Below are 14,190 nucleotides of genomic sequence, written 5' to 3'. Positions count from 1 at the left end.
AGTTTTGGGGTCGATTCTTCTTTGCTTTTGTATCAAATCAAATCAGTGACTTCCCAAACATTTAGATCAAGCCGTGGGGACCCGCACCTTCCTCTCTGATCCAACACACAGATTTGTTTCCCTATGCGGACATGATTTGCATATTATAGCTTTCCCTTACAACCGGTAAGGCAACAATAACATCACCTGTGACCTATTTCAGCCAATCAGGCACAGTGAAACAACACATGGATCACTTCGTATCACCAACGCAGCTCACTCTTTACAGTCGGCGAATCTAGCAGGTGAGAAAAGTGAGCACACACATGTTGATTTGAGGGAGATAAATCTCAAGCATTTCATTTATTTGCGTGGAAGCAAAGCAAGCCCCCGCTGGCTCTTGAGCGATGGGGGCTCATGCGGTCACGGACTCTAAGCCCTGTATGCTAATGTGACCACAAAGACACAAAGTTCCTCACAGATCCACTGGAACTACTTTCTTATTGGCTGAAGCCAGACTGCAGTGAAGGAGGCTTGAGTGAATTCTCTGCTGAAACAGACAAGAGTTTACGATGTGTTTCCAGCTATTATGTCTGAGCAGTCTGGTAGGATACTTAGAACTCAGCAATGATTAAATCACACACACACATGCACACACGCACACACACACACACACACACACACACACACACACACACACACACACACACACACACACACACACACACACACACACAGATGCACACTTTCTGCAAAGACAGCTCCATTAATGATTATATCGAACAAAAACACATGCACATACACAGATGTGTACACACACCTCTCAACCCCTGCCTCACCCCCTCCTTACCCTCTCCTGAACCCCTTCCTCACCCCCTCCTTACCCTCTCCTGAACCCCTTCCTCACCCCCTCCTCACCCGCTCCTCACCCGCTCCTCACCCCCTCACTATAACATTGCTATTACTTTTATTCCATGCTCTTTACATTTTGGTATTTGGCCATTCAGAGGACTAGCACTGATTCATCCCCACCACCCCCCCCCCCCCCTCAAATCACACAGACACCAAATCAAACAGTGAAAAAAGTGCTTGCCTGTCAGGAACCAATCACATAGCAGGGAAAACCCAGAGAGACAGAAAAGCGCCGAGGGATGTTCTCATAGGTTATGTTCCTGAAGGTTTGCTGCTTCCGAAACACTTCTGTAACCTCCGAACTTCCCGCTCACTGGCACGACCCACTTGATGGATTTATTATGCGGCTCCTGGTTTGACACGTAAATTGACATCGCCCCCTGGGCTCCGTGAGGTCCTCACCAGGCACCTCACCTGGTCGTGACCCGACACGGCCCCAGAGCAAAAGCCGCTCAACGTTTCCAACGGAGGAGGGCCGGCGATCAAACGTTTCGAGGCCGCGGCGGCGCCCCTGAAGACCGCAGGAGATCAAATCATATCAATGGAATCATCCAAACTGTCTCAGGCTAATTGTTCCTTGACGCCTCGGTGAAAGACAAACAGTCACAGAGAGAGAGAGAGAGGGAGAGGGGAAGAAAGAAAATCGGGAAAGGAAGAATGAAGTAATAAGGAAAATGACTTGCAGAAGAGTCTTCCGCAAGCTATCATTACCCAATGAATATTATGTCCTCGTGGGTCGGCATGAAGACCGCGTTACACAAACCCCTTCGCCGGCATAAATTCCTTCCTGCGGTGGAATCAACCACTTGAGTCCTTCCAAGCGACTCTTTCTGCCTCCGTTTGTTTGTAGCGCTGTTGTTTTTCACCAAGAAGTGATGACATAATCGATTTTTACAGAGAGATAGAGAGAGAGAGAAGGAATCGCAGAACGATAATTGAAGGACAAAAGATGGGAAGGAAAGGACGGAATACATACACGGATAACACATCTAGAGATATGTAATTCAGAGAGGAGAGCAGGATTCACAGCTTGGTGCAGAGCTGCCACCTCAGAACTCTCCTGGTCTCTCTCTCTCTCTCTCTCTCTCTCTCTCTCTCTCTCTCTCACACACACTCTCTCTCACTCTCTCTTTCTCTCTCTCTCTCTCTCTCTCTCTCTAGCTCTCTCTCTCGCCCTACTACTCTGTGAGAGAAAGAGAGAGAGAGAAAGAGAGAGGGTGAGTTATCAGTAGTTGCAGCTGTCTGGCTTGCCGGCACTACCTACAAGCCAGACAGCTCTAACACACACACACACACACACACACACACACACTCAAACACACATACATTCAGCAGTGAAATACCTCAGCCGATGTGAACCTGCAGCCGTGCACACGTCTGCATGGACTCTCACAGCCAGGCCCCCGTACTCCAGACAGACAGACAGACGGCCCTCACTAAAACAATAAAAGGCTGGGCTGTGCTGCTCCCGCACACCAGACACACGAGAGAGGAAACGACTCCTGTCTTTTCCCACTTTCTGTCACACTGCAAGCCCACTAAATCCGTCCTCAGAGCGGCCAGCAGTGTACGGAGAGGAACGAAAAAAGCAAAGTTAAATATGTGATCATGAATCATACTTTTCTTTCATTTTTTTTTGTTCATTTTTCTGAGGGGGTCAGAGACGATCCCAAAACGACGATACATCTCGTCGGTGGGACATTGCCTCGTCATGATGTCACCTGCTTTAATGTGACAGTGGAAGGGTTTCCACTTCCACCGCTTCTGCTAGCAACGAGCTAGTTGGACCCATACACATTGAACTGGTCTGTAGCCGGCGGTTAGTAGAAAAGTTTGAAATGGGACTTGAACAGCTGCACCAGAAGGTCACCTGAATTTCATGAACCGTGCCTGTGAAGAATCCATACATTTCTTCCATATAGAACTTACAGAACCCTAAAGGACCTGATATACTGACATGAAAATTGAAACTGGCGCACACAGCACACAGAGGCAGTGTCTGGGGTGCCGAAAGGTTGTTTCAGACCCTGTACATGTATCTAAAACTTGTATCTAAAAAAATAAATATATAAATACTGCAAATCGCAGCAAAGGCCTTGAAGGCCATTAATTGTTACATCTAACAAAAAGGTTGGTAAACACTGGTCCAGAATATCCAGACAGCATTGAAAGAGGTTGACCTACAGATGGGTCTTTGTGACCACAATAATTTTCCAGGGTGACGCAGAGAGAGAGAGAGAGAGAGAGAGAGAGAGAGAGAGAGAGAGAGAGAGAGCACAAGCCAGCTCAGGCAGGTCTCACCTGAGCTCTGTGATATTTGCAAATATGTCCCATGTTTGTTTTGCTTAGCCAGATGCCAGATAGGAAAGATTGGCTGCCAAACACTACTGTTGTATTTCTCATCTGTCAAATACTAAAGTTTGGAACTCATGCAGCTGAGTGAGTCGTGACTGGAACCTGTTCTGGAAAGTACAAGCCCGTTTGTAAAGTATATTTACCAAGCCCTAACTGTGAACAAGTCCACTGGGGTTAAAAAGAATTGCATCAAAAAATTCATTTATCACAAAACAAACAATGAATATCAAAAAGAATCCCGGTAAAGTATGTTGACATCTCCTTAATGTCTTCCAATCCGTCAAAGGCAGCTGTCTCCTAGCCTACAGAGGCCTGTGTGTCTAAAAACGATGCAATGATGCTTTTAAAAAAACAAGCAAATGAGTATTGATTGATTGTCATTTTGTTAACCCTGGTGGTGGCTGATGGTACCTGGTACAGAAGGGGGGGGGGGGGCGAGAGGTCAGAGGTCAGAACACACCCTGGATGGGAGTGTGTGTGTCAGTGATGGAGGCTCGGTTTGGAGCTATGAGGAAACACAGTCATTGCAGAGGGAGACCTCGTATGGATCCAACTTGACAAGGAGCCAGAGCCCACCCGGGTCTGGTGCCAGAGCTGGGTTCACTAAGGGCCTGGGCTGGCCTCCGTCAGAGGAACGGAGGACTGACGGGCCAGGCCAAAACCTGCTATAACACAGACCCCCCCCCCGTCACCCCGTCCCCCCGTCCCCAGTCCAAGGGGGTTAGATGGTTATAACAGTGGGGTTAACGGGATTCAGGAGTTCAGCGTAGAGCAAAGGGTTGTTCTTTTTCTAAAGATTTATTTTTGCATTTTTTCAGCTGTAGAGAGAAAAGTGCGGGAGACAGAGCGGAGGACATGCAGTAAATGACCCTGGCCGGATTCGATCCTGGGTCTCTTCGATTAGGACTGCTCCTATATGATATACGCCTTAGCCCAGTGCTCCACCGGGGCACCCCCAGATGGTTGTTCTTGATGTTGAGGAGTCATGAAAGAATATGGAAGAGGATATGTTTTTTCGCCGTGTAAATATCCATTGTGTAAAACAGATTCTGTTTATGAGGTTTAATCTAATAACACAAGGAGTTATTAGAGTAAACCGTACAGTGCTGCTTCCTGTAAAAATACTTTCGCTGGTTTTATTGCACTTCTGACTCTTGAAAAAGACAACTGTTTTAGAAGTACACTTTACAATTAGAGTTTGGAACTAAGTTTGGCTGAAGTGCAACAAAAATACTTTGGGACCACGCAAGACAAACTAATGTGTCTCACAGAAAACAGAACTGTCTCTGTGTTGTAGACAATCTGACGCATGCCAGAGTCCCTCAATCTTCCCTCCATTTTCTCTCCTCACCCAACAAGATTTTACAAGTCATTTTTTTGGCTCTGCCACCAAAGCATAAATTTGAAGTAACATTGCATGGAAAAACAGATGTGACCAAACTTTCCACAGCACACACGGATTTCAAGAAGAAAAGGGTTTGTATTTGCAAGCATCATTACTTTCAAGTCTGTGGGAATGACACACACACACACACACACACACGCACGCACACGCGCACGCACACACACACACACACACACACACACACACACACACACACATTCACACTTACACAAACACACAGTCACACTTCATCGGCAACTGAAAAACCTGTTGCTGCATGAGGACTGTTTGCATGACTGCGAAATCACTGTCATTAACCTGGTTCATTTAACCCCAACTCATCATTCAAGTTCACAAAATCGGCATTGCATCCGCCTCACGGCCGGTTAAGTGGGCGGCAATAATTGCTGATTTCTTCAAATTTCAACTGCGATGGTTTTCAAGCCGCCACAAGCAAAAGGCCATCGCTCTGACACCCCCCTGCACAACCTCCTCCTCACGCTGGGGTCTGGGCCACAAACCACCGACTAACAAATTAGGCTGTGGTGTCAAACCCGGGATTTATTGTGGCAGACACACACACATCAATCTTCACACTGTAGGCCCTCGAGGTGGTCAAGCCGACGGCGGTTGGAGGAGGCGGAGGAGGAGGAGCCACAGTCACACGACGGTGGTTCAGCCCGCGGCGGTGATCACAGCCGGCTCAGCGTCCTAAGCCGGCCGCCATTGACTGAACGTGGCAGCTCAGAGGGACCGACCGCCCGGCTTTGTGTGCGCGGGGGCGCGAGCGCTCTGTGTTCCCTGATGAATGGACGCTACAGTCTGGACAAAGCTGTGCGTGTTATGACTCGAAAAAGCACAGTGCTGTGTGTCCGATCGGCTCTGCTTCCTGTCATAACAGACACACAAGCGGGGGATTTTTTATGATTTGTTTTTTGCAGGTGGACGGCTCAGCTCTCTGGAACTCTCTAGGGTGGAACAAGGATTAACGGACAATGTTGGATGTTTTGTGTTATTTGAATAAAGATTATATTCCTTAGTGATTACTGTTACAGCCCCATTCCGTGTGGCTGCATAAAGAATATTAACCCCATGGATTTTGCTTTTCACTGTTATTTGAACAGCAGCTGAAGCCTTGCGACAACTACACAGCCATCCTCACCTGGCGGAGATCAGGGTATTAAGCAGTGATAAAGCTTTAGAATAATATCTTCTAAGAACTTCTATTATGTTCAGAAATGTCAAACGTAATTAGACGTTAATGATAAATCTTAACCGAGTTACTTTGAGTTATTGGGCCTGCCGAATAACTTGAGCCTGCCGTTTTTTACAGCTCTGACACCTATTATACATTTTTACAAATTAAATTATGAAAATAAATGAATGCTGAAATATATATTTTACAATGCATAGTTAATGACAATAAAAAATATATATATAATAATACTTGTTATGATACAATCATTTTGCTTGAGTTCACATCATGAATGAACTCCATCAGTACCATTTGAGTATTTTGAGTCCACTCCAAGTATTCTGAGTGGTACTTTTGAAATTCCCAAGGGAATGCTCTGCAGGTGAATGGACTTGAGTTGAAGCCTCTTGTAAGATTGACCCCTAGTTGAACTGTGGCTCCAGGTCGCCTCGCCTCGACTCTCAGCCACGCTTGGATCATCAAAGCGCTTCTACAGCACAGCACAGCCGCCCACATGAGCGCCGCACCGGGAACCACAACTGTGTACCACTTTGCTTTGGAGTTCACGTCCAGAGCCATGCTTTGAGGCAATCAAAGCAGAGAATTAACTGCTAAATATTATTTTCCTTCTTCAGTCGACGAAAATAAGATTTAATATCTGTGTGTGACCCGTGTGTTTTGGGCCGAGCCAGGAGCTGGACGTGGTTCAACCAAAACAAAGGAGATATGACGATAAGCACCGCGGCCTTATATTAAGGCTTGAATTACGTGTTTCTCGCCGGGGTGAACTCAACAGGCTGCTCTAAACACATTATCTCCACAATCACCTCTGGGAGTCGGCTGTCCCTTTCAATTAAGCCCCATGTGAATGTGTCTGGGGGAAGAATGTGGCAGAGAAATACACACACAGAGGTGTGTTATGAAGACCTGCATGCAGTGTCCTCAAAAGAGTGAAGTAAGGCAGCTCCCCGGGGCTTTGTTCTCAAAAATCTCCTGGCTTAACTACACCAAGGAGAGAGAGAGAGAGAGAGAGAGAGAGAGAGAGAGAGAGAGAGAGAGAGAGAAGGAGGAGAAGGGGGGGGGGGGGGGGGATGGAGAGGACTCCCCACCTGGTATAAATCCTGGAGCCATCACAGGCTGTCAGCCAAGAGGGGAGGAGATCCAAGGAGATCCAGAGAGATAACAAAGCCAGACACGGGGTGATCTTTGTCCACATGCCACCGACACAACATCCATCTGCTACGCTACTGCAGAAGATCTCGGACTCTCTCTTTGTCTCTCTCCCTCTCAACGGACACGAGACATGCAGAACTGTGGGAAATCTATGTTCAGGATCTCTGGGGCTGTTGTCAAAAACTATGAACTTTGAAGTAAATAGAAAGTAACTATGAACAGTGTGTTTTATTTGCAGTCCTCTGCCGTGCGCACTACCGTCAATGTTCACTTTCTGTGCAGAACATTCTCCGTCCCCATAAAGCTGTCTTGTAAATAGTTCCAATGTCAAAAATGGCTGAAAAAGAACTAAAAGCATACATTTTAATGTAGCTCCTGAAGAAACACATGTGAATGCCAGCACATGCATGCACGCACCATGTGTTCGTGACTACAGATGGCCAAGAGGGTCACATCTACGCCTCATTGAAGAAGTGTATTGATTGAAATTCACTTTCATAACGGCCCATTTTACGCTGTTGGATTGTATTACAGTATGTCGTAAATTGTATTACTTCGCCATTTTGGTGGTAAACAAACGCTGTATTTTTCCTCAACTCTTAACGGCGTCAAATAGGTCAAAGGAACTCCTCCTTTTGGTTTTCACTTTGTTTTTCAGTTCGCCAATCAACGATAACCGCTCAGACCACACCGGTCTGATTCTATCATAAATGTTATTTTAACCTAGATCACCACGTTGTTTCTTTTTAGTTGTCAGAAAGTAGCGTATGGATCCATGTGTCCATCTTAAATGTCTGTGTTCAATGGGAATATAATGTGTTTGTTATGTAGGCCTACATTGATTCTTCTGGGTGTTCAAGTCTGTTTTACCAGTAGGAAATATGGTTGTTATATTGTAATATAGTATAGTGCATAATGTTTTGTTCACATGAATGCGGTCTTGTTCTGCACAACTGTCTATAAAATTAAAAGTTGGCATCCAAATACAAAACAATAGAAGATCAACATCACTCCGGCATCAAAACACAAATTAAACCCAATTGTTAATTGTTGGTAAATGCTGACCCTTTTGGCCTTCGATACATGACACACATGCAGGTGCATTCTAAGGTCCACATGCACACGCAAACACATACACACACACACACACACATAAATACACACACGCTAACACACACACACACACACACACACACACACACACACACACACACACACACACACACACACACACACACACACACACACACACACACACACACACACACACACACACTCACGCACACATTCCCTTTTTGAATATGGGTATGCAAGAACGCTCAACTGGTACACCACCTCACAAAACACCTTTGTGTAAGACACTTAAACTTACGCACAGAATGGTGTACGACACTTTAACGTACAAACAACATCCTGTACACCGCAGTAACACACAGACAGCACGGTACATGTCACGTAAACGTACAAACTGCGTTGTGTACGACAATTCAACGTACACACAGCAAGATGTGTGACACTTTAACTTTACAGCCTTCTTAACATACAAACTGCATGGTGTACGAAAACTAAACTAAAAGATTATGACACTCTAACTTACAAACCGCATGGTGTGTACCTTAATGCACACACAGCATGATGTGCAACACTTTACTGTACAGGCAGGTGTATGACACTTAAACATACAAACAGCATGCTGGAAGACACTTAAACATACAAACAGCATGGTGGAAGACACTTAAACATACAAACAGCATGGTGTATGACAGTTAAACTTACAAACAGCATGTTGCACGACCCTTTAAAGTACAAACCGCACGGGATACGACCCCTTAACGCACAACACAATTGACGTGCAACACTTAAACGCACGGGCAGGTTTACGACACTTTAGGGTTCACACAGCACGGCGTGCGACACTCTAGTGCACAAAACGTTACGCTGCGTGACCCCTTAAAGGTACGGGGCCAGGTGGACGACTTTAATTACTAACTCACAGAAGAAGAGAAAGCTGACGGCAAGAGCAAAGCGCGGGGGGGGAGAGTGGAAAACGTTGAGACGACTGAGAGGTGAGTGAGTGAGAAACTGATCTGCCAGTCAGACGCCGATAGATCAAGCGTGACATGCAAGAGAAGAGAGCGTGTGGGAAAAGGGGAGAGGGAACACAATGGGTGAGAGTGCGCAAAGAGAAGAGAAGAAAAGGATCAACCGCATTGAACAAGACGGGGGGAAAATGAGGGCTTACGTGTGCTGAGTAGTTGCCGCGGATGTCATCGATGGAGGATCTGTACTGGTGGAAGTCTGTCTGGATAACACACACTCTCTTCTCCATCGTCACACCGCGCTGGCGGACTGCTCCTGCATGCTGTCTCCGCTCACTGGGCTCTGGGAAGGGTGTGTGTGTGCATGTTCATGTGTATATGCATGTGTCAGTGTGTGTGTGTGTGCGTATGTTCATGGGTATGCATGTGTCAGTGTGTGAGTCAGTGTGTGAGTCAGTGTGTGTGTGTGTGTGTGTGTGTGTGTGTGTGTGTGTGCGTGTCTGCACCGGAGCATGTAAGTGTGAGTGTGTGTGTGTGTGTTTGTTTGTGATCTCTGACACTCTAGGAAATGTGTACAGTATTAGTTAATATGTGTCAAAGGCAATGTAAGTTTATTGTAAGTGTGTGTATGTGTGTACTAGTGTATGCATCTGTGTACCAGTATTGTGTGTATGTGTGTGTGTGTGTGTGTGTGTGTGTGTGTGTGTGTGCGTGTGTGTTTGTGCCTGCGTGCATGCATGTGTGTGTGTGTGTGTGTGTGCGTAGGTGTGTTAACGCCTACTACCTGACCCTGAGTGGAGCCAAGAAACACAAGGGGGGGGGGGGGGGGGTAGTTGGCTGACAAGCTAAAAGAAAACACGAACAAGCTCTAACAGCTACCCCCCCACACCCCCCCCCCCCCCCCCACGTTCAGACACACACACACACACACACACACGGTGCAGCCTGAAGCTACACCACCCACTAACAGCTTGATAACACAGAGCCACATCTCCAGCCTTTGTCAGAACCCCACCCACCTCCACGCACGCACCCCCACCCAGGCTGGATTCCTCCACTCACAGCGGAAAGACATAACTTGGAAGTTTTGTGTAGCTTATTATCACGATAGTCGTTGTTGCTTTTCTTCAATGTTCAGCAGAGCGGAGATAAATGTCGGTTGATAACCAGTTTAAGCAAAGTACATGAGTTGTGAATGCGGGTTAATCACAAGCAACAGCAGTAAGACACAGTATAGTCATTCATGTCATCATCACGGTAACTTAATTAAGATCTAATTCTTAATCACGACAACGGCTCAACTTAGGAAAGTATTTGGAGTTATTCAGAGCAATGGTTGAAGAAAGCTGAGCAGAGACAAACGTCTGTTCGGGTCAAATCTGCCGGAACACGTTTGTCCTCCTCTGACCGGCACCATGAGCCGACACAACACTCAAGAGAAGAAGAGAAGAGGACAGGTTCATCGTTTTCACTCCATCTTTTTTCGGGGGGGGGGGGGGGGGGTCTTGGAGAGGTATTGAGGGAGGCCCTCGTTGTCAAAGTGGTGGAGATTGCAAAACAGAAAAATAAACCGTGAAGAAACAGAAAACGTCACGCACGACACGCATTTCAAAACACGTTTCCGGTTCTTAACGTAACTGAAGCTCACCTTCTAACCATAACCATTTTAACCAGGTCAATTCTTCTTCTTTTTTTTAATCATGCTTTTATTGAATGCCTCTTCTCACATACATGTGTCAGCCTGTCAGTCAACCCCTCATATTCCTGGCGAATCCTCTGGAATCATCTCTGACACATGGTTTGGCTTCGGGGGAAAAGATCACTTTCTGGCGTGTTTTTTTCGACGACTGATGGAAAGCGGGTGTAATTAAAGTCGCTGAATTAGCCTGGCAGTGGAAAATTGGATTTTTACAGTCTTATTGTCAGTCAGGAGATAGGATAACACTCCCTTTGACACCAGCACTACACACGCATGCTCGCACACACACACACACACACACACACACACACACAAAATCACAAACACAAAAACTCTCACACCCACACACACACTCACACAAACTCTCTCTCTCAGAGACACACAGACACACCGACACACACACACACACACAAACTCTCTATTTCACACAAACACACACACACACACACACACACACACACACACACACACACACACACACACACACACACACACACACACACATACACATACACATACACAAACACACACACACACACACACTCAAGCTAAATGTCAATGTTCTATTTATATGACCTTAGTCTTAGCAAATAACCCTTCCTTTGTTGGTCCGACCACATTTGAATCTTCATGTTCAGTTCAGTCTTCAGAATCATGCACTACAAAAAAAAAGTACAAAATTCTATATTTTGCTTTAATTTCCTTAAAGCCGGCAGTATATCGGGTTAGGGTGAGTCTATAGAATTCTAAGGAGCGCATTTCTCTTTCTCTAAACGTTGTTACTTTGCACAATAGCGGCCTCTCGTGGCCAGAACTAGCCTAGAAGCATCCGAGAGCATCAAATAGAAACACAAATCCGCAACTTCTCCTTCAAGCCAGCCAGGTAATGAGTGAGACTGTGAGAGCTGTTTGATTTGTTTTGTTTCTAATACTAAATAAGAAAAAATACGTCCAACTAACCTAATATTAGTCACGTCTGCCTCTCATTTTCTTTCCCTGCAGTTGGTTGTCACAGATTTCTGTTTAATTGGAAAGCATAATTCCTTGGTTAGAGCAAGTCTTACACGGATTGCTTTTATTCTGCTATATATTGAGTAACTTAATACATTTGATCAAAGACATAAACATGCGGTTCAAAGCTCCAAAGTGGAGCTTTGAATTATACAGGTATTTTTTAATTTCTATTGCCGTCAGGGGTTCATTCATTGATCCCATAAATCCATCTATCCATCCGTGCAACTTTTTGTTCAAACAAGCCACTGGAATGAAGAACACAAGAAAAACATTTACAGCCTGTTCAAGAACACGTGTCCAATTATCTGAAGTGTAGTGGGAAGAGCTTCGGTCTAAAAGCTGTCTATTACCCCGCTCTCTCCAAGCCCTTCAGCAGTGCGTGTGTTTCTGTGAGGGCCTGTTGGTGGTGGTTAACACGGAGCTGCCACCACCGCACCCTTTACAGCCGCCTCAGGTAAATGGTGAGGCCGGGTTGTAGAAGAGAAAGCAGAAAGAGTGAAAGAGGTCAAGATTTTCCATATTTCTGATGTTGAGAAGTGTTGCAATCATGAACCTGTGGATGGAATCCAGCCAATCAGGGAAGAGATTCTTGAAGAGCGTTTCACTCACTCATAGGCTGACGGATGGCTCTGGCATTCCAAACAAATTACGCTACAATTACCCCCCACAATGTTGACTACAGCAACATAAACAATGTGGCGAGCAATCGTGCAGGCCACAGACAAACGACCTGCTTTAGCCAGGCTTTGATCGACCACACGCGCGATACTCATGTTCAGCAGGATAGAAGGAGGTCTTGTAGCCTACTTGTATTTGTCAGGACATAATCCGTCGTAACACTAGTAGCTTTGAGCTGAAGTCATTCCCTTTGATGCGACACGAGGGAAGAGGTCGCCCCTCATTGGTTGTCCTGTGTTATTAACAGCGTGCCACACATTCCTCACACAGAGTGGGGTTGAATGGAGTAGTATAATAATAAGCGCTTCTATGTAATAACAGATCTGACGACCGCGTTTTGCATCGAGGGCCTGTACAGCGTTTGGAAGATAGCCTACGCTACGTTTGCGCGAGAGCACGGGCATAGAAACCGTCGGGCTAACACTCACGTCACTGCTTTAAACACCGGTAGAGATTCAGGCAGATCTACCACCAAGGTACCACCGGCATCACCAGAGACGCGCTACTCTGCCGTGCAGGGGCACGTCTAAAAAAAAGTTGTTACCGCATGACAATCGCATTATGGAATTTGATTGATTAAAGGATTCAGCCGGTGTAACTGTATGAGTCTCACCTCCGTGGTTGACTACTGACATAAAGATTACACCCTGAGTCAAAGAACAGCCCCCCTCTGCCATTCTGCTTGTTACTTAGCTTATTCAACCAAGTGTATCATTTACCTGTCACGCCGGAGGGGGTGTGCCCATGAAGGCGGGGCTGGGGAGGCAAAATGTGATTGATTTGGCACCCTGAATGCCATCCCAAATAAATCAGTTGAAAGCGGAATCTAACATAAACGTGCTTTTGTTTTATTTTGTTTTATTGGGCACATTTTAAATATCGATAAATATCGTCAACAATTACGCCCGCGGACCTTGTTATAATGTAAGCATTATAAGATTCTACAGGGCCCGGGCCCGTCGTTGGCTTGCTACGCCAATGTACGTGGCGGTATGTTTTCCAACATGATGGAAGGGAGTAGGTGCCGAATAAGTCAGAGATAGGTTCAATCACCAAAATGGGTCGGATTATTTGGTACGGAACAGCCGCCAGTCACAAAACGATTCTATAACATGTTCCCAAAATGGGGTTTATTCCTGACTCGTATGACTCGTTTCCACAGCTTGGACACTCTATGTGGGAGTAGTCTTTTGGTTTAGGTTAATACATAAGACAATAGGCCTAACTCAGGAACATAGAGTTTACTTGTCTGATGTTTTTCATTCAATTGGGAACACAATGTTGTAGGAGTGGGAAACTGTCTGATATCGCCCACTGCTGGATTCACAGGCTATTGTATGAATTACTGAGATGTTTGACATATTTGACATATTTCACACCATTCACAGACCTGTGGAAGGGCACGACAACAATGCTTGCTTTGTAATCAAAACAATACACATACGATTGTGTAGGCCCCAACATTAATAAATATAAAACAGCCGATTTTTTGGTGAAACCGCATAAGTCTCCACAAGTAACTTACAACTTGTAACTTGCAACTTACGTAACTTAGGGACTGTTCGTTATTTATTTTAAGACCCACAGGAGGGATCACTTTATGCATAACCCCCCCGGCAATATCATTTTATTTTGACATGACCCTGCAATCGACATGGCAGAATTAATATGCCCCCCCCACCCCCGGACAATTCATCATCAACTCAATATGTCACAAATATTGAGTAACAAATGATCAGTTATTTATTTTATTTATTTTTAT

The 14,190-nt window shown here is 45.6% G+C and overlaps 1 protein-coding gene across 1 annotated transcript in view; it reads right to left on the bottom strand.

Moving 5' to 3' along the window:
- Positions 1–6,404, bottom strand: part of LOC311366748 (myosin heavy chain, striated muscle) — a gene marked incomplete at its 5' end in the record, with an annotated part of 19,632 nt that extends 13,228 nt beyond the window's left edge. Inside the window, one exon of the mRNA XM_084485540.1 lies at positions 6,340–6,404. Within this exon, the coding sequence (XP_084341666.1) occupies positions 6,340–6,404 (65 nt within the window). The remainder of the gene's footprint in view (positions 1–6,339) is intronic.
- Positions 6,405–14,190: the final 7,786 nt, after the last annotated feature.

Source organism: Micromesistius poutassou (genome assembly GCF_964030765.1).
Source record: "Micromesistius poutassou genome assembly, chromosome: 21".
NCBI classification, from domain to species: domain Eukaryota; kingdom Metazoa; phylum Chordata; class Actinopteri; order Gadiformes; family Gadidae; genus Micromesistius; species Micromesistius poutassou.
This window is presented reverse-complemented; position numbering and strand designations above follow the sequence as displayed.